This window comes from Dendrobates tinctorius, unplaced genomic scaffold, assembly GCF_039654945.1.
Source record: "Dendrobates tinctorius isolate UK_male_01 unplaced genomic scaffold, ASM3965494v1 ptg000158l, whole genome shotgun sequence".
Lineage (NCBI taxonomy): Eukaryota > Metazoa > Chordata > Amphibia > Anura > Dendrobatidae > Dendrobates > Dendrobates tinctorius.
This window is the reverse complement of record NW_027361825.1, coordinates 26,281,565-26,306,350: the sequence shown is the minus strand read 5'-3', so window position 1 is coordinate 26,306,350 and position 24,786 is coordinate 26,281,565. Positions and strand designations below refer to the sequence as shown.

The window sequence follows — 24,786 nt, the reverse complement described above, 5'->3', positions numbered from 1 at the left end:
GTGGCACCTGAGTCTCATCATCAGATGTGTACTGAGGTGTGCTGACCATATGCACTGGCCCACCCGACTCTTCAGATTCAGAGAGACAAAGCTGTTGCGCATCACTGCATACTACCTCTTCTTCAAATTCTCGAATGCTGCTTGGCTGTCCCCCTTTTTCCAAGCCAACAGATTCAGAGAACAGAAGTAGAGATGGCTCCTGTCCAGGGCTCTCTGACTGCCTGGGCAATTTGGCAGGTGGTGAAGAGACAAATGGGTGCTCTTCAGTGCTCTGGACCTGAGAGGATCTGGAACTAATTGAAGTCGATGCGTTTGCTGCCATCCATCCGACAACAGCTTCAATTTGTTCGTCCTGCAGCAGTGGGGTACGGCGAGCTTCTACAAAGCTGCACATAAAGGACTGTTCCCTGGTAAAACTGGGGGATGCTGAGTCACTGGTGCCCGCAGCAGGCACAGAATCCCCACATCCTCTCCCTGCAGAAACTCCACGCCCACGACCACGTGCCTTACTCCCTGCCTTCTTCATCTTGGTAGACTGATAAAGATAGGCAGAAAAGTACTAAGGGCTTAGTGTGCTTATTCCTGAACAGCTGCTAACAGGTATAAGAAACCCTAATTTTATAAAGTGTGCACTAGACTTTAATATGAGCTAATGTGGCCTACACAACTGTAAAGTGGAGTGTTTGGTGAACTTTATTAAGTTTTTTCTCACAAAAAGACACTGGATGTGCCCAAAGATATAAAACCGATAGTATCACAAACTTTTTGTAGCTATTACAATGCAGGAAGGTAACCTACAATGCAATAGATGAGGCTCCAAAAAATAGGCTAATACTAATCTGGCTGGGGCTGCAGGGCACAAGCCAGCAGAAAGGCTCCTCTATCTACTCCTATATAGTGTTTGCAAATATTCTAGCTGGATACAGATGGAACCACGCTAATAGGAGAAATCTGGAAAAATGAGCAGCACTAATGCAAAAAAGGACAATGAATGAGGCAGTGACGCACGCTGAGCAGACTACAACCGGAGGTGGCTGCAGAACACACTACAGCGTGAGCTGCACTCACACACAGAGACCTCGCAGACAGCCGTGAACAGCGCTGCAAGGCAAAAGAAAGCTTCTCACACAGCGGTTGCTAAAGTAGCCTGGGTAAAGCACAATAAAGCAAATCGCTCAGAACAGCAGAGTCAACAGAGTCAGAACAGCAGCGTCCTGTCCCTAAGTAAATTCACAGCAGAGTGAACCCAAAATGGTGGCAGCGGCTTTTATAGTGCATCATGACATCATTTCAGCAGCCAATCACAGCCATGTCATTAGTTAACATGCCTAACAGGATGTGCCCACACTTCTTAGGATTCGTCATTGGCTGAATAAAATCAAACTGGCTCATTGCATTATGGGAACTTCCGATTCCGGTATTCGATATTCTAAAAGTATCGGAACTCAGTATCAGAACTCCGATACAGCGAATATCGGCCGATACCCAACATTGCAGTATCGGAATGCTCAACACTATGATGCAGTAATAAACCACAACTAGCACTGAACACTTATATACAATACAGTATGTTTTATTAGAGAATAAAAAATAGAAAAACAGCATTTTAATATTACAACATTTTATTCACACCTTATACTTAGACCTCCACATTTTATTATCATGTCGGTTCTAAGCTTAAACCTCTGTGCTGATTTTTTTTCCGTTCAGTGACCAAATAACCAAATCGCCTACGTATAGATTCGACAGATACTATGATTGCTGCCTGTACTTGCCACGAGAGGAAGCTTTGCGCATACTTTGTTATTACTGATTTCAATATATAAATAGTATGCAATTAGTTCATAGGCTCCCTCTAGTGGTAGCCCAAAGTTTGTAGATGTATTAAACTTTTAAATCTATTTCTATGCAGATAATTATGGGCTGTGCATAAAAAACAGTATTCATTTATTAAAAATTAATCATCAAATATTTTTTATTTAGATGAAAAATAAATGGTATTGAAGGGAAGACATTAACTTCAAAAATCAATATTTACATTGATCAAAGCAATTTACAAAGGAGCCAAACAAGCATGTATATGGAGAAAGTGTTGTCTTCTGTAAATAAGAAAGATAATCTCATTACTGTAAAGTTCAAACACATAAACATTTGTTTTATTTTTTATTTTTAGGAAGGATTGGGTAGTGCCTTAAAGTCCAGATTATAAGTAACCAGGTAGCCATCATTGTACATGTAGACCTTGTGATCATTGGGGTTGTAGGAGAGACTCTGCACGTTCTCCATCATTTTGTCAAAGATGATACTTATCTGACCTTCCTCACTTGTCTTGGTGTCATACATGTAAAAGATTTCTTCTCTTCTAGTGCTAAGGGTTCTGGTGACATATAAGACCCCACACACCATGAAGGCGTTGGTGGCACCCAGCTTGTACTGGGATGTCATCCAGGTCTTCTCCACAGTGAGGTTAAGAGGATTTAGTTTGCCAATGACAATGTTTCCAGCATTTTGCTCAGTAGAGTAAATGACCCAGAGGCCATACTCATCGCTGGCTAAGTCAATGTCTTGCCAGACAGAGGAGGCGTAGGAGAATCGGTTGTTGAAGGTGGCATCTGGGAGGGTCCTGCGCTCCACAGCATTGGTATCTACATTGAACTTACAGATGTCCCTGGTGTTATAGCAATTGTAATACAGTGAATTATTGAACATGATGACTCCACCACCTTGGCCACAATTGGAGTAGTCAAATCTATTACCAGGCAAATTCTTTGTGAGCACCTTCTCGATGGCCCCTTTGTAGAGCAAAAGATTATCGTAATTAGGATAGAATCGAATAATGTTCATCATGCGGGCATCCGTCGTGAGAGGTGCCACCCAATGAACCTCTTGATTGGAACTTGTGAAAGAGTCTTTCCCCCATCCTCCAAATCTATAGGAGAAGCTTAACCAGTTCAACTGGACCACGAAAGGTTTACTGATGTTGACAATTCCTCCGTGACTGCAGGAGCCTAAGAACAATAAAGATGGAGCTAATTATTTAGAAGTGACAAGTATGGGCAAACATCACTTCCAGTGCATTGTCATGTGAGTTTTTCTTGAGCTCAACATGGTTATCCAGATTGCAATTGGACCCTCAAGCCCCTCAAATTCTCCAGGTTTTTGCATATGGAGGTCAACAAGACTATGTGCCCTCTGTGTGCTAAATCAAAAAGACTTGCTCCATAAGAGCAATTCCAGTAATGCTGAACTCAATGCATCCAAACACGCCTTACATGAAGAGTCTTGCACTTTTCACTTTAATCACTAAAAATCAACTTAAGACTGTGGATTTTATTGGGTTGTCCACTACTTCAGCCTTCACATTTTCATCCGAATGGAAGAAACACTTTTGATTTCTTTTACCCACACACTTTTCAACAATTCCATTGAAAACTATATAAGTTGGAGTTGACTAGTCTCACTCCACCATTGCAGGATGGTAATGTGCTGATAGCAGCATAGTAAAACCACCTGATGCTTACTGGGAACTGAAAGCTGTAGATGAAGTACAAGGTTTTTATATTCTACGCCTGTTCTCATATAACCACAGAAACTTGATATAAACAGAGTGCAACTTTGCTGCAAACTTATCAGTCGTGTGACATGCTGCCACCCCAGAGCCACAATGGATGAACCCTTCCTAAAAAGTTTCAAAAACCTTCAATACACCCCTATCAATAAACCTGAATCTAGTTAGATTTAATTAGAATCACCACTGACTTACCATAATTGACTGATGGTGGTTCTTGATTTTTGTTCTTCTCACAATCTTCAAGTCTCTTACGCAGTAAAGCAATCTCCCGTCTCACAGCTAGGACATTGCTCTTGTCGTATGATTCCAGTTGGCTCACCATGACGGAAATATTATGAACCTAAAAATCAGACCAAAGACAGTAGAGTTTAGAGTTGCATTTACATGTATATTTTCCATTTCTGTTCATTCTATGACTTTGGGACCCTTAAATTGTGAACTTACCTCTGCATAGAGAGCTTCCACCAAAGTATTGGATCCATCGATGGATTCTCGAAGTTTAATCACCAGTGACTCAATTTCTCTGATATCCAGCTTAAGCAGCTCAAAGTCTAGTTGTGTGTAAGATATGCCACCCATCTCCATGACTTCCACCCGCCTGGTCAGGTTCTTTAGCTTCAGCACGTATCCAGTTAATGTAGCTTGGTAGCTGTGCATCTAAAAGAAAAAAATCCATATATACATCCTGCATCTCATGCGAGGAACTAACCGTAACTGCTAACATATCAGAATTTCATCTAGTCTTACCTTTGTGATCTCTTGTTGGACACTGACGCTCAGATCCTTGTTGGAAATTTCCAGGATCTCCAAACGGTCTGCGGGGAATGTGATATCTGGAAGGGCGACAGAGCAATGGCAGATGCCCATTTCATCCTTAGACCCAGTTGTGTTTACCTGTGTAAGGGAAAAAAGTTGTTGAAGTTTAATCAGTTCACAGTTTATTAGTAACGACTAGAGTTGAGCGAAACGGGTCGAAAAATTTCAAAAGTCGCCGACTTTTGGCAAAGTCGGGTTTCATGAAACGAAACCCGACCCTAGGATGAGGTCGGCCACGAGGTCGGCGACTTACGCGCCAAAGTCGCGTTTCAAAAGTTTGTTTTGCGCTCTTTTTCAGCCAATCAGGATCCACGGACACTGTGGGCAACGTGATGACATAGGCAGGGGTCACCACCATCTTTCAGAAGGGCATGCAAGTGATTGGCTTGCTTTGGTGGGCGTCACAGGGGGTATAAAAGGGCGTGCACGCCGACCGCCATCTTACTTCTGCCGATCTCAGTATAGGGAGAGGTTGCTGCTGATTCTGTAGGGAGAGCGTTAGGCAGGGAAGAAGACAAAAAAACTGCTTCTGCTGCTAGTGATTTGGCCTGCACAACACACCAGTCACTGTGTGTGCAGTGCAAGGGGAGGCTATATAGTGGTGTATCAGTGGTGTTGGTTGTTGGGCTGCCTTCTAAGGCTTCCTGACATTCCTGCATTGCTGTTTACCCACTGCTCCGCAAACTGCTTTTTTAAAAGCAATCCCAATTTTTTTTTTGTCCTGCTGAGAAGAAAAAAAAACTGCTTCTGCTGCTAGCGATTTGGCCTGTACAACACACCAGTCACTGTGTGTGCAGTGCAAGGGGAGGCTATATAGTGGTGTATCAATGGTGTTGGTTGTTGGGCTGCCTTCTAAGGCTTCCTGACATTCCTGCATTGCTGTTTACCCACTGCTCCGCAAACTGCTTTTTTAAAAGCAATCCCAATTTTTTTTTTTTGTCCTGCTGAGAAGAAAAAAAAACTGCTTCTGCTGCTAGCGATTTGGCCTGTACAACACACCAGTCACTGTGTGTGCAGTGCAAGGGGAGGCTATATAGTGGTGTATCAGTGGTGTTGGTTGTTGGGCTGCCTTCTAAGGCTTCCTGACATTCCTGCATTGCTGTTTACCCACTGCTCCGCAAACTGCTTTTTTAAAAGCAATCCCATTTTTTTTTTTTTGTCCTGCTGAGAAGAAAAAAAAACTGCTTCTGCTGCTAGCGATTTGGCCTGCACAACACACCAGTCACTGTGTGTGCAGTGCAAGGGGAGGCTATATTGTGGTGTATCAGTGGTGTTGGTTGTTGGGCTGCCTTTTAAGGCTTCCTGACAGGCTGGCATTGCTGTTTACCCACTGCTCTGCAAACTGCTTTTTTAAAAGCAATCCAATCTCCCTTATCCTCTAGTTACTTTTGTCACAGCTGTGCCATCGAGCCTGTGACATAGCGCTCAGATATCAGTGGGCCTCACACAATCCAAAAGTGTCCAGTGTCCACAAGTGTGTGCAGAAATTCAAAATCTCCTTTATCCTCTCGTCACTTTTGTCACAGCTGTGCCATCGAGCCTGTGACATAGCGCTCAGATATCAGTGGGCCTCACACAATCCAAAAGTGTCCAGTGTCCACAAGTGTGTGCAGAAATTCAAAATCTCCCTTATCCTCTCGTCACTTTTGTCACAGCTGTGCCATCGAGCCTGTCACATAGCGCTCAGATATCAGTGGGCCTCACACAATCCAAAAGTGTCCAGTGTCCACAAGTGTGTGCAGAAATTCAAAATCTCCTTTATCCTCTAGTCACTTTGGTCACAGCTGTGCCATCGAGCCTGTCACATAGCGCTCAGATATTCATTGGGCCTCACACAATCCAAAAGTGTCCAGTGTCCACAAGTGTGTGCAGAAATTCAAAATCTCCTTTATCCTCTAGTCACTTTGGTCACAACTGTGCCATCGAGCCTGTCACATAGCGCTCAGATATTCATTGGGCCTCACACAATCCAAAAGTGTCCAGTGTCCACAAGTGTCTGCAGAAATTCAAAATCTCCCTTATCCTCTAGTCACTTTGGTCACAGCTGTGCCATCGAGCCTGTCACATAGCGCTCAGATATTCATTGGGCCTCACACAATCCAAAAGTGTCCAGTGTCCACAAGTGTGTGCAGAAATTCAAAATCTCCCTTATCCTCTCGTCACTTTTGTCACAGCTGTGCCATCGAGCCTGTGACATAGCGCTCAGATATCAGTGGGCCTCACACAATCCAAAAGTGTCCAGTGTCCACAAGTGTGTGCAGAAATTCAAAATCTCCCTTATCCTCTAGTCACTTTGGTCACAGCTGTGCCATCGAGCCTGTCACATAGCGCTCAGATATCAGTGGGCCTCACACAATCCAAAAGTGTCCAGTGTCCACAAATGTCTGCAGAAATTCAAAATCTCCCTTATCCTCTCGTCACTTTTGTCACAGCTGTGCCATGGAGCCTGTCACATAGCGCTCAGATATTCATTGGGCCTCACACAATCCAAAAGTGTCCAGTGTCCACAAGTGTGTGCAGAAATTCAAAATCTCCTTTATCCTCTAGTCACTTTGGTCACAGCTGTGCCATCGAGCCTGTCACATAGCGCTCAGATATCAGTGGGCCTCACACAATCCAAAAGTGTCCAGTGTCCACAAGTGTGTGCAGAAATTCAAAATCTCCCTTATCCTCTAGTCACTTTTGTCACAGCTGCGCCATCGAGCCTGTCACAAAGCGCTCAGATATCAGTGGGCCTCACACAATCCAAAAGTGTCCAGTGTCCACAAGTGTCTGCAGAAATTCAAAATCTCCCTTATCCTCTCGTCACTTTTGTCACAGCTGTGCCATCGAGCCTGTGACATAGCGCTCAGATATCAGTGGGCCTCACACAATCCAAAAGTGTCCAGTGTCCACAAGTGTCTGCAGAAATTCAAAATCTCCCCTGTCCTATAGACACCTTGTACCTTGTTTTACATTACTATATAGTTTGTTGGATTTTGTCTACATTTCTACCAAAAATGAGGAAGGCTGGTGGAAGAGGCCGTGGAATTGGGCGGGGGTTGGCAGCTGGTAATGATGGTGTTGGTGGTGGATCTGATGGTAGTGGCAAGAGCAAAATAGGACCGAATGCAGGAGGTGTTGAGCCTGCGTCATCGTCTGGCTACATAAGGCCTCGAACGCTTAGTTTTCTAGGAGTTGGCAAACCGCTTTTAAAGCCAGAGCATCAGGAAAAAGTTTTGTCTAACATTGCTGACTCAGCCTCCAGCTCTATCGCATCCTCTTCTTCAGTTGTAAAAAGTAAAAGCACTGAGTCGTCATTGGAGGCTCATGTTCATGAACCACACCTTTCCTTGTGTCCTTCACCCCAACCAAGATTGAAGGATGACGCAGGCCATACTACTGATTACTCCAGTAGTGAATTACCCAGGCCAAGATGAATCTGACATGGAGTGCACTGATGCACAGCCGCTGATGGATGATTCTGCTGGTACATTCACTCAGAGCACTACATTGTCCTCGCAGTGTACAGAGCCAGATTCTGACCCTGATGAGACTCAGGTGCCCCTTCCCGCACACTATACCACCATACACGGTGACACAGAGGAAGGTGCACATGACATAGAAGAGGAGGTGATGGATGACCCAGTTGTTGACCCAGATTGGCATCCATTGGGGGAAGAGGGTGCTGCTTCCAATAGCTCAGATGAGGAGCATCCACAGCAGACATCGACATCGCAACAGCTGTTATCTGGCAGGCCCGGAGCACTCCAAAGACAGGTTCCAAACATCAAAAGAGTTGCTGGACAGCTTGTCCAGAGGGTCAAAAGATCACAGCGTGCTAGGCCGCAAAATGTCTGCCAAAGTAGGAAGAGTGCAGTGTGGCACTTTTTTGACCAAAATCCTCATGATCAGGCCAAGGTTATCTGTAAGAAGTGCGCAAAGACCTTTAGCCGAGGGAAAAATCTGAAAAATTTGAATACCAGTTGCATGCTTAGACATTTAACCAGCATGCACTTGCAAGCGTGGACACAACACCAAACCTCAAGTGCCACATGTGCAACTGATCACAACGAAGGTAGTCAGCAACGCTACATTGTTTCCCCCACTGTAAGCCCACCGGTTAGCACAGCAGCAAATGTTGAGGTGTCGTTGCAAGGCCACAGCAGTCAGGGAATCCCACTGTTATATCAACGAAAGACTGATTCTAGGCCATCAGAAAGAACACCAACTCCATCACCATCATCAACCCTCTCTCAGTCCGCCCTGTCCACCGCTACTTCCACCATATGCAGCTCTCAAGTCCAGCTCACCCTCCCAGACACTATGAGTAGGTCAAGAAAGCACTCAGTCTCTCATCCGCGTACACTGGGTTTGAACGCCCACATTGCCAAACTAATTTCGTTTGAGATGATGCCCTTTCGGTTGGTGGAAAGCACAGCTTTCCGCGAACTCATGGCCTATGCAGTACCACGCTATGACCTACCCAGTCGCCACTTCTTCTCTCGCAAAGCCATCCCAGCCCTCCACCATCATGTGAAAGACCGCATTGTCCATGCACTCAAGCAGTCAGTGAGCGGAAAGGTGCACCTCACAACTGATGCATGGTCCAGTCGGCATGGCCAGGGCCGTTACGTGTCCATCACTGCGCACTGGGTTAATGTGGTGGATGCAGGGTCCACAGGGGACAGCGGTGGTGGGACAGTGCTGCCTAGCCCACGGTATAGGAAACAGTTGGCTGTAGGCGTTCGACCCTCCTCCTCCTCCTCCAGAAGCGAAAGCTCGTCCACAGAGCGCAGTCGTACGAGCACTCCATCTGCAGCTGCCACTGTTGCACACGATGTGTCCCCCTATCGAGCAGCTAGTGGAAAGCGTCAGCAGGCTGTGTTGCAGATGATGTGTTTGGGCAACAGACACACCGCCGAGGTGCTGGCCGAGTACTTGAAGCGACAAACTGAGTCATGGCTGGGCAGTGTACATCTTGAGGCAGGCAAGGTAGTTAGTGATAACGGCCGTAATTTTGTGGCAGCCGTAGCCCTTTCAAAACTCAGCCATATACCTTGCTTGGCTCACACCTTGAACCTGGTGGTGCAGTGCTTCCTCAAAAATTATCCGGAGTTAACAGCCCTGCTCCAGAAGGTGCGAAGACTGTGCGCGCACATCCGCCGGTCGCCTGTACACTCCGTTCGTATGCAGAAGCTGCAGCGATTGCTCCACCTTCCCAACCACCGCCTCATTATCGACATTGCAACAAGGTGGAACTCCACCCTGCACATGGTGGAGCGGCTGTGCGAGCAGAGGCAGGCCATAATGCATTTGTGGGAGGATACACGGCCAGGCACTTTGAGAGCAGACATGGAGTTGACAGGTGTGCAGTGGTCGAAGCTGAAAGACCTCTGTAAAGTCCTTCAGTGTTTTGAGGAATGCACACGGCTGGTAAGCGCAGACGACGCCATCCTAAGCATGAGCATCCCACTTATGCGTCTGCTCATGCAAACTTTGACGCACCTTAAGGAGTAGGCGTCTGCAGCCAATGTTGATGAGGAGGAGGGAATCCTTGATGACATTCAGCCATTGTCTGCTCAGGGACCTCTCCTGGACGAGGTGGAGGAAGAAGAGGAGGAGGAGGAGGAGGAGGATGATGGGGATGATTACTTAGGGGAGGAGGATGCATCTCGTGGGGCAAGTGAAAATGTTGGCGTGGCAAGGTCTGGTACAGGGTTTGTGCGTGACTGGAGGGATGTGGATTTGCCAGAAAGTGCTACTCCACCCAGCACTCGCAGTGCATCATTGACACCGGGAACATTGGCCCACATGTCAGATTATGCCTTGCAGATCCTAAAAAGGGACCCACGCATTGCCAAAATGATGAACGATGACGACTACTGGTTGGCCAGCATCCTGGATCCACGCTATAAAGGCAAATTACAAAACATCATGCCACAGGAGAACCTTGACCTAATATTGGCTAATAAACAAGCAACTCTGGTAAATCGGTTGCTTGAGGCATTCCCAGCACACAGCAGCGGTGATGGTTCTCACACGAGCCGTACGGGCCGGGGGCAGCTTGGCAGAGGTGTTCGTGGTGCACACAGCAGAAGTGGCGTTGGAGACAGGGGTTTCATGACAATGTTGTGGACTGATTTTTCAAATACCGCTCACACAACTGGTAATACTGCATCGATGGAAAGTGACAGGAGACAGCAGTTGTCAACTATGGTTACAAACTACTTTTCCTCCCATATCGATGTTCTCCCACACAGGTCATTCCCCTTTGACTATTGGGCCGCTAAACTGGACACCTGGCCTGAATTGGCCCAATATGCCTTACAGGAGCTCGCTTGCCCCACTGCAAGTGTGCTATCAGAAAGAGTCTTCAGTGCAGCTGGATCAATCCTGACAGAAAAAAGGACCCGTCTGTCAACCCAAAATGTGGATGATCTAACCTTCATTAAAATGAACCATGCATGGGTTTCCAAGGATTTTGTCCCACCTTCCCCTGATGACACAGAGGGTGACAGAAAAATGGCTTGCTTTGGTCCACCTCTTCCTGGGACTTCACCTATTTCGCCTTTTGCATCAGCTGAATGTCCAACATCAACATATGCCACTTTCTAAAACTCCCTAACTGTGCTGCCTCCCCCCCCCATGGCCGGGGTCACCACCTAGCGCACGACACCGTGCGAGTGCCATTGCCCTGGACAGGTGGGTAGGCCGACTCTTGGGTGCGGGCACTGGCACAGGGTCCCTCATAGTGCAATCAAGTGTCTCTGACGGTGGTGGTGCACACCCGCCGTCAGACACACCGCCGTACTATGAGGGGCCCAGTGCCAGTACCGACGCCCACGAGTGGGCCCCCTTGCTTGGGCAGGGCCCCAGCATTTGCAATCTTTACCTCTCCCTGCTCCTCCGCTGTGTAATCTGGGCCGTCAAATCCATACTGTGCCTGACACCGTCTGAGCCTGCCTCCTGATGTACAGACATATATTTTGAATGTGTACGCTATCCATACATGTTATCCGGGGATACGGTACCCTTTCTAACCTTTGTGCAATCACGTGCAATCCATACTGGGCCTAACACCGTCTGAGCCTGCCTCCTGATGTATAGACATATATTTTGAATGTGTACGCTATCCATACATGTTATCCAGGGATACGGTACCCTTTCTAACCTTTGTGCAATCACGTGCAATCCATACTGGGCCTAACACCATCTGAGCCTGCCTCCTGATGTACAGACATATATTTTGAATGTGTACGCTATCCATACATGTTATCCGGGGATGCGGTACCCTTTCTAACCTTTGTGCAATCACGTGCAATCCATACTGGGCCTAACACCGTCTGAGCCTGCCTCCTGATGTACAGACATATATTTTGAATGTGTACGCTATCCATACATGTTATCCAGGGATACGGTACCCTTTCTAACCTTTGTGCAATCACGTGCAATCCATACTGGGCCGAACACCGTCTGAGCCTGCCTCCTGATGTATAGACATATATTTTGAATGTGTACGCTATCCATACATGTTATCCGGGGATACGGTACCCTTTCTAATCTTTGTGCAATCACGTGCAATCCATACTGGGCGTGAGAACGGCTGGCGAGCTGTTAAGCAAGCTACAGCACCTGTGGTTTGCACACGTACGTTTTTCATTTTTTCAGGAATGACGGTTAGGCCTAATTCCGGAACTGCGGTTGACCTGCACTTACTGGGAAATCATTGTTCGTGGGTAATAATTGTCATCAGTGATCCCCATCACTAACGTTGTTCAGCGGGTTATCTGCACCTGTAAGAGACAAACGCTGGCCTTTTCAGTGTAGCGCACATGCAGCCACGGACATGTAATGGCATGACACACCAGTTATTGGCCAATCTCATGTGCCAGAGCCTCACGTGTCCCTCTAGTAAGCCGGACTCGGACCGCGGGGCATGACGGAGTCTCGTTCGTTAACGGAATTAAGCTTGCAATGTGTGCATCTGTTCTGGAGCTGGCATGGTTGAGGTTTCCCAGGTGGAGTCGAATTTAACCGTAGGCTCCACTCCTGGTGGTGCCCTTCTGGACATTCCTTTAAGGTTCAGCTTTGCAACCATACTGCCCACGTAAAACAAACACTTTGCCTTCATGAACGCTGTTTGGAGGGTCATGACTCGTGGGAATAACGCCGCCCAATCAGTTAACCTGCTAGAGAGATCGTTCGTTGCTCCCAAGCATGACATCACACTCCCTAGGAAGAAGGTAATGCCACTGTGGCGACCGTACTCCTGGGGGCGACACAAGTGCACTGATGCCCAGCCACTGCTCGATGAATCTGCTGGTACATTGACCCAGACCACTACATTCCCCTCGCACGCTACTCGGCCTGAATCTGACCCTGATGAAACTCAGGTTACCCTTCCCATATACAGTTCCATCTTACACGGTGACAAAGAGGAAGCTGCAGATGAAAGTGCAGGTTCGGCCCACCCGCCATCAGACACACCACCGTACTATCAGGGGCCCTGTGCCAGTGCCGTCGCCAACGAGTGGGCCCCCCCCTGCTTGCTCAGGATCACAGCACTTGCAAAGTTGAAATACTGTGCAGTGAGATGGAAGATGGGGACGACGAGGAGTCCAGACAAGTACAGGGATTCCCTAGCGAGGAGACTTATTTGATTGTTTTCAATGTTGGGACAGCAATTTTTGGGGAGCACTATACTCTGGAGAATGATAGATGGGGCCCACCATACACTGGAACATTCCAAAGGTGGACATCAGACACTGGAGCAGCATTTACAGGGCCCATTATACACTAGAGCAGTAGAAATGGGGCCCATTATGTTTGGAGCATTATTTGGGCCCATAAGACAGTGGAGCTTCATCCATGGGGACCAACATATACTGTAGCATTATGTGGAGCTCATCATATACTGTTTCAAACATTATATGGGACCAATGATTCTGTATGGAGAAATAGATGGGCCTCGTCATGAGATGTAAAAAGTGAAGTATTTTTCATTGTACTATACCGCTATTTCTCTGCCGTATCGGAGCATGATGAGTTGTGGTATGTGTTAAAGGGGCGCTCTTTCGCCCAGGGCACATGAAAACCTGGAGCCAGCCCTCCCCCCCCCACAACTTTAGCCAAATAACCCCCATTTTTCAGTGCGTAACTTGTATTATGAAGTTAATTAAGGTTGACAAGCTTAAGTAAGAAGAATTGATGCTTTTGGCATTCAAATGGGCACTGTAGGTGTGTTTCCTGTCCTCCTCTCACTGCCGACTTTTATTCCCCATTGACTTACATTGGGTTTCGTGTTTCGGGACGACCCCGACTTTTCCCTATAATCGGACGATCTTGCTCGACCCGACTTTTGGAAAAGTCGGGTTTCACGAAACGAAACGCGACCCTAAAAAACCAAACGTCGCTCAACTCTAGTAAGGACTGTAATAGAGATCATATATGATTACATCAAACCTTCTAACTTTAGTGGAGATATCAAGATACCTGGACTACGCTCATGGGAATGAAGAATGGTATAAATTTAAGGTTTTAATTATTCCAAAGCATTTCGGCATCGGACTGGAGCGTTTTTCAAGGTTAAAAAATCAAATATGTACTGCCATATTTTATCACACTATATGTCTTCTGGAGACAATGGTTCATTGATAAAAACTTCCCCTTAGTAGTAAATGATGTGGTGCAGTACTCCTTGAACATTATTTCCAGCAGTGTTTCCCACAGTTCTATTAGTCACACCATTGTGACGTAAAGTCTTAAATATAGTGTAACCACAATAGTTTTTACAGCTTTGTCCCTCTCATTCCCTCCTTCCCTTAGTAGTCACAGCAGTGCCTCTGACTTTCCCCTATGACCACAACAGTGATTGTCTTGTTCCCCAATAGTCACAGCAGTGCCTTATCCTTTCCACTATAAGCCCTGTCTTTTCCCCATTAATAACATCCAAGCTCCCATTGTCCCTTAGTAGTCATAGCAGTGATCCATTGTATAGGTTAAATAAATAGTGAAATTGCAAGACATTTGGTGTGTAATATATGAATAAATGAAGAGGGCAAAATGGATGGATGAATAGATAGATAGATAGATAGATAGATAGATAGTTATGGTACTCACCAGACTGGCGGCATAACTCGGCAGTACACACACAGCTAGGAGTAGTAGTGGCAGCATCTTTCCTATAGAATTTACTGTCACTCTCTTCTGATTTGTATACCAGCAGCTATATTTATAGGGGAGTGGAGAAGAGGAATGACTTCTAGGAATTTCCCAATTAACCTCAGATGAAGCCCCTTCCCCATTACTTTAAGCATACCCCCAACCGCCACCCATTCTGTTTGTGACTGTTGAGAAATCACACAGTTTACATAGATGTAGTAATGTCCTTTTGAAATCTGAAGAAGAAACAGTCCTCTGTTAAAGACAGGAGCCTGACATTATTAACCCATGATATGCTGGGTCCCATTTATAAAATCCCGTACACATGCCCTGACAAGTCAAATTGTTAGGCAGCCCAAAAACTAGAATGGAAAAGGTTTGGATCAGTTTAAGCTCTTGGTTTTCTATGCTTGTAAAGCTTGGTTTAACAGCTTAATAATATACAGTATATTTGCTATGGGCTCATCTGATGTCTTCTCTAAGCCCCAAATCAGGGTGAACAAAATGGACCTAAGTTAAGCATGGAGGATGAGGACAGCAGGCTACGCAGTGTGGCAGGGAGACCTGTAGAGCAGCAAACCTCAAGAGACAGCGAGCCAGAAGTATTGCTATAAACAGGATCTGCAGATGTATAGTCTGTCCAAGACTTTCAGCAAGCAAACGGCTAAAGGCAGAGTTGTATGCCATCAGCAGACAGATGGTCAACAACAGAGATGTAGACAGTCATAATAATAATAATCTTTATATAGTGCTAACATATTCCGCAGCAGTTTACAGTTTGTACTAACTGTATGTCTTTTGGAATGTGTGAGGAAACCCACGCAAACACAGGGAGAATATACAAACTCCTTGCAGTTGCTGTCATGGGTGGGATTTGAACCAAATCCTAACCACTGAGCCGCCATGCTGCCCCCAATCATAAAACAAATGTTTAACTCTAGGCAGAAGTGAATGCGCAGGCAACCTGGATGCTTGCTTGCAGAAAAGGTTACACTCTGTTACAGCAGCATTGTAGTGTACATAGCATCAGCATAGCAGAAAATAGTTTGCTATGTTTACAATAGACAGATGGTTAACCACGGGTCAGCAATGATGAATAGGCAACTGAATACTTGTTTTTAGAGATGATTATACACTGTTGCATCATGGTTGTAGTGTGAACAGCACCAGTATATCATACAAGAATTTGTTATGCTTACAGCAGACAAATAGCTAATCACAGGTTTGAGCTAGGAGATAAATGGAAATAGATGAAAAACAAGCAGGAGTTTGCCAAAAAGATGATTAGCCAGCTGTGGAAAATGGATGAGGAGACAAGCTCCAGAAGTGCACATGAAAGTGAATGTAAAGCTTTAAAGGGGTATTCCCATCTCCAAGATCCTAGCCCAATATGTAGTAGATATAAAAATAATATTAGCAAATGCCTCCAATCAGGAATGTAACATAGTAATTCGGATTCACTATGTCAGTTTTCCATGTTCAGGGCATTGCAGTAGACCATGTATTCATGGATATGGCCACTGATATAGTGACAGATAATTTGTTAGTTAGCTGTTAGTGGTCATAACCATGGATACCTAAGCTACTGCAATGCCCTGCACATGGGGCAAGCGACATAGCGAATCAGAAGAACTATACTACATTTCTAACTGGAGGTATTTGCTATTATTATAATTATTATTATTCATACAACATTTACTACATATTGAATAGGGTCTTGGAGATGAGAATACCCCTCTAATGAATGCTTAGAGAGCACATAACTGCCTAGTCAGCCTTAAAAGGAAATCTGTAATGATGTCTAACGTAGTTGCTGGGTCACAACTGTAACCTGGTGCAAACTTGTATGATGTTGCCATTATCAACCTGTTTTCTTTATTAGAAATCTGAACTGTTTCATTACAATATCCTATTATTTCATATATTTGCTTTTTTCTCTTATCATTTCCTATTGCAGAAGAGGAAGGAGAGTGCAGAACCTTTATTCTACTCTGAGAAATAGTGGGTAGGTGACAACTGGCAATATGCTTAGCATTTAAAAAAAATAAAAACTTTTTATTTACAGCTCCATTCATACTGGGTTCAATCTTGCAAAAAAAAAACACAGATCAGTAAAAACAGCATGCTTATATCCACATTTATTTTATTATTTACTGTTTTTATGTATGTGTAATGACAGGTGTTCATCTATAGTGCCCTGAAAAAGTATTCACACACTAGGAATTTTTTCATTTTTTAAGTCTTTTCAGGTTACACCCTCAAAAAGTATTTTTTGGGGATTTTATGTGATACCGACACTAAGTAGCAAGTGTCTGTGATGTGTAAAGGAAATTATATATGATTTTTTAATTATTTAAAAAATATACAGTGAGGAAAATAAAAAATTTTCCCACCTACAAAGAATGGAGAGGTCTGTAATTTTTATCGTAGGTACACTTCAACTTTGAGAGACAGAATAGAAAAAGAAAAAAAAAACAGAAAATCAAGTAGAGGACTAATTAGAGATGAAGCCAAGAGGCCCATGGTCACTCTGGAGTAGCTGCAGAGAGCCACAGCTCAGATGGGAGAATCTGTCCACAAGACAACGATACCAAAGTAGAACTTTTTTGGCTAAATGCAAAACACTATGTGTGGCGAAAAACTAACAATGCGTATCACCCTGGAAACACCATCCCCACCATCAAACATGCTGGTGGCAAGACGGGGCTCTGGTCAGATGAGACCAAAGTAGAACTTATTTGGCTAAATGCAAAACACTATGTGTGTCAAAAAACCTAACAGTGCACATCACCTGGTACTAGTAGCACAAAAGCTACGGAAAAGCTCTATGGCTTCTTACCCCCAAAAGAAATTCAGGGAATGCTGTGCTCCCAAATCCAATTTCCCCCTCCCTTCTGAGCCCCCACAATGTGCCTAAACTACATTTATCATCCACAGGTTTGGCAGGGGTATAATTTTCAAAATGAGGACCCTTGAGGGGTGTATTCTGCTCTACCTGCAGTTAAGGGGCTCTGTATATTTGGAGTCTACAAACTATTCTTGGAAAATCTGCACACAAGGAGGCAAATAATGCTCCTTTAATTCTGAGTCTTGCTGTGCGACTAAGCAGTACTGTACAGCCACACATGTAATATTTCCACGCTCAGCAAAAATTGTGTGACAAATTTTGGTGCCATTTTTACTCATTCTAAAAATGTAAAATTTGGGGCGAAAACTAAGTTTTTGTGGCAAGAATGTAATTATTTTTTATTCATTATTTATCATGGCCAATAGTATAAAATTCTATGACACACCTGTGGTGTCAATAAGGTCATTTCACCATTATATGAATTAATTGAGAGGTATAGTTTGTAAAATACGGACACTCATGGGGGATTCTGCTGTTCTGGCACCTCGGGGCTCTCACAGTGGGTTATGGCACCAGCAAACCATAATAGTAAAATCTGCACTGTAATATGGTGCTCCATCCCTTCTGAGCTTTGCACTGTGCCGTAAAAGTAGTTCCCGATTACATGTTGGGTATTGGCACAATCAGGAGAAATTAACCAACAAACTGTGCAATCCATTTTTTTCTATTAGCGCTTATAAAATGTTAAATTTGAGGCTAAAACAACCTTTCAGCTTTAAAAAATTAATTACTCTTTCTTCACCACCCAATAGTATACATTTTTGAGAGGCACATGTGGTGTCAAAATGCTCACTGCACCCCTATGTGAATTCATTAAAAGGTGTAGTTTTTGAAATGATGTCACTTATGGGAGGTTTCTACTGTTCTGGCACCTCAGTCTGCCAATGTGATATGATACCTTCAATTCATTCTAGCAAAATCTGAACACCAATATGGAACTTTTTCCCTTCTGATCTTTGCACTGTACCTAAAAAGTAGTATTTGACCACATTTGGGGTATTGGCACACTTAGGAGTATTTGCACAACACAATTTGGGGTCCATTTCTCCTGTTGCCCTTGTGAAAATGAAAAAATTGAGGCTAAAAGAACATTTGTGCTTGAGAAATGTGATTTTTTATTTTTTTAAAACTTCTGTGAAGCACTTGGAGGTTCAAGGTGCTCACCACACATCTAGATACTCTCCTTGAGAAGTCTAATTTCCAAAATGGGGTCACTTGTGAGGGATATCCACTGCTGAGGCACATTAGGAGCTCTCCAAACTCAACATAGCAGCAGCTCTTAGCCATTTTTGCATTAAAAAAGTCCAACGGTGCTCCCTCCCTTTTGAGCTCTTCCATGCGCCCAAACAGTATTTTTCCCCCACATATGGAATATCAGCATACTTGGGAGAAATTGAAGAATAAATTTTAGTGACCATTTTCTTTTGAGAAAATAAAAAAATGGAGCTAAAAGAACATTTCCGTGGAAGGAATGTGACTTTTTTTATTTTCACAGCTCAAGGTTATACATTTCTGTGAAGCACGCACCTGTGGGCTCAAGGGGCTCGTCACACATCTATATAAATTCCATGGGGGTTTAGTTTCCAAAAAAGGATCACTTGTGGGGATTTTACACTGTTTAGGCACATCAGGGGCTCACCAAATGCAACATGGTGACTATTCTCAATTACAGCCATTTTTGTGTTAAAAAAATCAAACGGTGCTCCTTCCCTTCCGAACTCTGAGCCCAAACAATAATTTTCCCTCACATATTGGGTATCGGCGTACTCAGGAAAAATTGCATAGCACATTTTGAAGTTCATTTTCTCTTATAAAAATGAAAAAAATTGAGGCTAGAGTAAAATTTTTGTGAAAAAAAGAAAAATGTTCATTTTTTTCCTTCCACATTGTATTCATTTCTGTGAAGCACCTGAATGGTTAATCAACTTATTAAATGTGTCTTTGAGAACTTTGAGTTGTGCAATTTCAAGAATGCTGAAATATTAGGTATTTACTGTCATAGGCCTCTCAAAGTCACTTCAAATGTAAAGTGGTCCCTAAAAAATGGTTTTGTAAATTTTGTTGTAAAAATGAGAAATCGCTGGTCAACTTTTAACCCTTCTAACTTCCTAACAAAAAAATAATATTTCCAAAATTGCGATGATGTAAAGTAGACATGTGGGAAATATTATTTATTAACTGTTTTGTGTGACATAACTCTCTGGTTTCATGGCATAAGAATTAAAAGTTTGAAAATGGTGAAAATTTCAAAATTTTCTCCAAATTTCTTATATTTTTACAAATAAACACGCCATATTAAACAAACTTTACCACTACCATGCAGTACAAAAAAAAATGTTTTAGGGGTATTAAATCATAAATTGACACTCGTTAGATTTATAAAATGAGGCTCAGTCATTAAAGTACAAAGTGGCTCGATTCTTACGGGGTTAAATGAGCCAATATTGTGTCACTTTATTAGGTCATATATATTAGGTCACTGTACTTTTTGCACTGTTGACTCCCTATCACACAACTGACCCTTGTTCACTTAAACAAGGACAATTACAAGGAGTAGAGATATTTTAACTACTCTGGGATAGTTTTGTAGTAATCAAAGCCGGGTAAAACCTGGAATTTTCACATTCCAAAAGCCTTAAGTGAGCTGTTGTTTTTTCATGGCACCTACAGAGCACAGTTTGGATATTGGGATAGGACTATACAGATCAATGAGACACCAGCACAGCATGTGAGAACATCTCCCTTTATCTTGCAATGTCACAATATTGCCATCAGATTCAGTTCACCCCAGGGAATATTGCACCAATAACTCTTCTGTTAAATCATTTTACTTTCAAAGGATCCTGTCAGGCTAATAATGGTATCTGATAAGCAGACAGGATCTTATTGAGCAGGATGAGCTGATCAGATTGATATTCATTTGTGCAGGATATTTTAATACAGCTTGCATTTTACTAATTAAAATCCACTGGTATTTCATTAACTACTGTTTGAGTCTTCCCTGTTTGATGATGGATGGTAAGATAGCTGTCAGTCATTAGTAGGACCATCCACTGGACACTTCTGCACACAAACACCAGGGGGATCCAATCTGTATATATATATACGTGTATATATAGAAAGCTGAGTGTATGTATGTGTGTATGTATGTGTATGTATCAAGCCACGCCTACTCCACATAGTGCCGCCCACTCCACATAGCCACACTCACTCCCCATGTAATAAATATCTAATTTATATATACAAAATAAATATCTAATCTAATACATGTGTATATATATGTGTGTATATAATATACTAAGCATCTTTCATTTCACCAGAGCTGTTTAAAAGAAGAAAGCTGAGCTGTGATTGGTTGCTATGAGCAATAGTTTTCTTTGTAGACAGTTGTGGTAACTGAGGCCTATTATTCTTATCATTTCTATGGTGTTATTGTCCTTCTGTAAAGCTGGAAATTAGACAATTTATTACTGTGCCGACACAGACCACCCTCTGACACAGACTGCAGGGGGAGCCCAGAATCAGAAAATTCTCTTTGCCTGGCATGAAGCCTCTCATTAACTTAAAAATTCAAACACAGATTAAAAAAAGAAACACAAGACAGATTTCTCCAACCCAGGTATCATTTTAATCGGTGTAACAGCGCCAATCTGACAATGCCTGGTTCGCTTTAAACTTATTTATACAGCTACAACTAATTCCACTCTAAATTAGTCCTTCTTTACAATTTCTAACTAAATGGAAATACACTCCAACAATCTGCTTTCTCTAAAGGCCCCGTCACACTAAGTGATCTCGCTAGCGAGATCGCTGATTTTGTGACACATCAGCGATCTCGCCAGTGAGATCGCTGTGTGTGACGGGGATCAGCGACCAGCCCCCCTGCCGGTTATTGCTGATCGTGCAGATGGTAGTCTTCATGGATTGGGGCGGTACTAGCACAGGTGCAGGATGGCCGAGAGCGAGTGATTGCCTATGGCAGCATGTCTTTAAGAGACTCCGAGCGAAATCCAGCTAACTACAGCTCATTGCTTGCTCTGGTGTGAGCAATGACAGAACGCTTTTGCCGAGTATATAACAGGAGCTGAGGTGCTAGTCATGACAGATAACAACCCACTGGCTCACTTAGAGAATGCAAAACTGGGAGCGTAGGAGCAGCGGTCGGTTGCCAGTCTTGCCAAGTTCAATTATCGCATTAAATTCCGCTCTGGCCTAAGAACGGAAATGCAGATGCATTGTCAAGGGTAGCCCTTGAGTCCTCGTGGGAAGATGTTGATGACCAATTTGAGGACACTGAAACTCTGGCCTTGGGGCAGACACCTATCTTCCAAAGTGTGGTACACTCGAGTGGGGTGGCCACCGGGATGCCCTGTGTCCTGGCTAAAACGCCCTCAGACTGGGCAAAGGTCCAGGATGAGTGTCCAGACATTGCACTTGTGCACCGTTGGGTACAAAACGAGGTCTGGCCCAGTGCAGAGGACAAGGCTCAACTGTCCATGGAAGGAATGAAGCTACTGCGACAATGGGACAAGTTGTATGTGTGGAATGGGGCCTTTTGTATTGTAAGGTGTACCTACCATCTGAGTTGAATCACCGGTACCAACTAATAATCCCTGTGTGGATGGGTCCGGTGGTTGTTTGCGAGGTGCATGAGCAAGGGGCTCACTTTGGAAGTGAAAAGACACTTCAGTGGTTGCAGCGAGTTCTCTATTGGGAGGGATGGTGGCACACGCGTGTCAGCAGTGTTGAGTCTGTGGGCTCAGCAAAAGCCCTGAGCAGCGGGCTCCTACACAGTCTCTTAAGACCTCAGCTCTGCTAGAGCCACTCATTATTGACTACGTTTTGATAGGGTACTCTACGTCGGGGTATTCCTATTGACTGGTAATGACAGATCACTTTACCAAGTATGCTGTAGCTGTGCCGACAAGAGACCAGACAGCAAAGTTAACGGCTGAGGCCGTGTGTCGACATTTCTTCCAAGTGTTCGGGAGTCCGCAGAGAATATACTCGGATCAAGGGGCATGCTTCCAGGAGACGCTGATGAAGGAGTTGCATCAGCTGTATGGTATCGAACAGTCAAGAACAACGCCTTATCACCCCCAGGGTAATGGGGCATGTGAGTGCTTTAATTGGACCCTGGTGCAAATGTTGAGGACATTAGAAGGTTAACAGCAGGCACGCTGGCCTGAGTATCTCGCCGAATTAATGTGAGCCTACAATAATAGAGTGTACAGCACTACTGGCTATTCACCACACATGATGTTTGGGGGACCCGGCCGGGACATTGAGGATTTTAATATGTCGGATCCCTCCTCCAATCCCCCTCGGGCTGCACCAGAATGGGTACAAGAACACCGGCGGCGGTTGAGGGTGGTGCATCATGTGGTGGGTGATCGCCTTCGTCAGGTGGCCCATAGGGACACGCGACCCATGCAAACAAAGCTGTTCTCTCCAGGAGGAGTGTTGGTGAGGGAAAAACAATGGTCAGGAAAACTGAGTGACTGATGGAAGGCGACTTCGTATCTGATAAAAAAACAGGTGAGTCCTGAAATTCCAGTGTACGAGGTCGAGCCGGTGGAGCCAGGGCGGCCAACCCGTAATTTGCACCGTAACATGCTACAACGGTGCCGGTTTGAAGATTCGGCTCCCATTCCCATGGAGCCAGAGGCCACGTCCCAAGGGATGGGTACTATTAGTGATCTTGAATTTGATGGTGGGTCTTCTTCCGCGCCTTCTTACTTGCCCCCTTTGACCAATCTGTCCCTGTGTGACGAGAGTGTTGACAATGTGGTGGATCCTGCTGAGGATAGAGCATCAGGTCAGCTGCTTGGTCCTGACGCTGTGTCACAAGACACCGTGCTGCAGGAGGAGGCAACCTAACTCGCGGCCTCTGGCCACTCCACGGAAGAGGCTTCTGCTCCCTCTGGGGCTGCGCCTGTTGGAATAGGCCTCAGGAGAACTACCCAATCTATGGCAGGAATACCACCCCAGCAATATGCTCAGGATGACTTTGAGTGGGGAGGTATGTCGGGGATGCCAACCTCTAGTGGGGTGGCATATAAGAGGGTGAAGTGTGATTACACAGAGCATTAGGACCCTGTGGTGTTTGCCTGCTGCAGCTAAGAGCAGGTGCTGCGAGTGTCCGGGAGGAAGAAAGACTGCCCTGAGAGACACTGTGTGTGTGGAGAAACTTGTAAAAAGCAAAGAGACTGAACGCTGTAAGAGACTGTTTACTGCAACCCCCTTCATCTTGGGAGCCTGAGACCTTGCTGTGGAACAAAGACTGAGCGTTCCTGAGAGCTGTGTGACTGTGTAGCTCTGTGGAGTTCCTGTTGTGGTGAGCTGAGACACAATAATGGACAGATTTTTTATTTTTATACAGAAACAGGCAGATTGCTTCTAGGAGAATTTGTGAGGACTACAGTAGGAGAGACGACATCTTGAGGCTACAGAACTATAAGTTCCCGGCATTTGAGCTTGGCACCAGCCGACAAGACGAGGAACCTTGTGTTGCTGCAACTGATAGGCGCTGAAGATTTGGGACTGGCTGCAGCCTATGCAATCTATATGCCTGAGAGGAGACTTCCCTCAGGTTAAAGGTACCATAGTCGTAGATACCCGTGTATCCCTAGTTGAAGCGCTTAAAGGGAATCTGTCACCTATTTTTTTGACTATCAGCTGCCGGGACCGCCATCAGGGGCTTATCTACAGCATTCTGTAATGCTGTAGATAAACCCCCAATGTAACCTGAAAAAGAAGAAAAACGAGTCATATTATACTCACCGAGGGGCGGTTCGGGTCCAGTCTTGGTCCAATGGGTGTCGTGGTCCAGTCCGGCGCCTCCTATCATGTAGCGGTGATGTCCTCTTCTTGGCTTCCCATCGTGGCTCCAGTGCAGGCGCACTGCTTTGCCCTGTTGAGGGTGCAGGTGCCGGACCTCTCTGACCTTTCCTGGTGCCTGCGCACTGCAGGACTCTGCTCTGCTCTCAACAGGGCAGAGCAGCAGTGCGCCTGCGCCGGAGCCGCGACGGGAAGCCAAGAAGAGGACGTCACCGCTACAAGAAGGGAGGCTCTGGACCAGACCACGACACCCATCGGACCAAAGCCGGACCCGGACCGCCCCAGGGTGAATATAATCTAACTTATTTTTCTTCTCTTTTAGGTTACATCGGGGTCTTATCTACAGCATTGGATAAGTCCCCGATGGCGGTTGGTGCAGCTGATAGGGCTAAAAATAGGTGACAGATTCCCTTTAAGGACCTTGTATTATATTAACAGTATATGTATTGCTATTATAGGTTTTTGTAGGTTATACTCAGTGTGCCATTCCAGGGGGTCCCTTGATATC

The 24,786-nt window shown here is 44.8% G+C and overlaps 1 protein-coding gene across 1 annotated transcript; it reads right to left on the bottom strand.

Moving 5' to 3' along the window:
• Nucleotides 1–1,946: 1,946 nt before the first annotated feature.
• On the bottom strand, nt 1,947–14,594 carry LOC141051994 (olfactomedin-4-like). The gene is made up of 5 exons (XM_073549157.1): nt 14,489–14,594; nt 4,319–4,465; nt 4,016–4,228; nt 3,764–3,911; nt 1,947–3,008 (listed from the first exon to the last, which is right to left on the bottom strand). The coding sequence occupies exons 1-5, from the start codon at nt 14,543–14,545 to the stop codon at nt 2,170–2,172; spliced, it is 1,404 nt and encodes a 467-aa protein (XP_073405258.1). The 5' UTR covers nt 14,546–14,594; the 3' UTR covers nt 1,947–2,169.
• Between the last annotated feature and the right edge of the window lie 10,192 nt (nt 14,595–24,786).

Coding starts and splice junctions, on each gene's coding strand:
- LOC141051994 (XM_073549157.1), bottom strand. CDS start 14,545: ATGCTGCCACTACTACTCCTAGCTGTGTGTGTACTGCCGAGTTATGCC. Junction 4,466..14,488: donor CGAGTTATGCCGCCAGTCTG/GTGAGTACCATA, acceptor TCCCTTACACAG/GTAAACACAACTGGGTCTAA. Junction 3,009..3,763: donor ACCACCATCAGTCAATTATG/GTAAGTCAGTGG, acceptor TATTGTTCTTAG/GCTCCTGCAGTCACGGAGGA.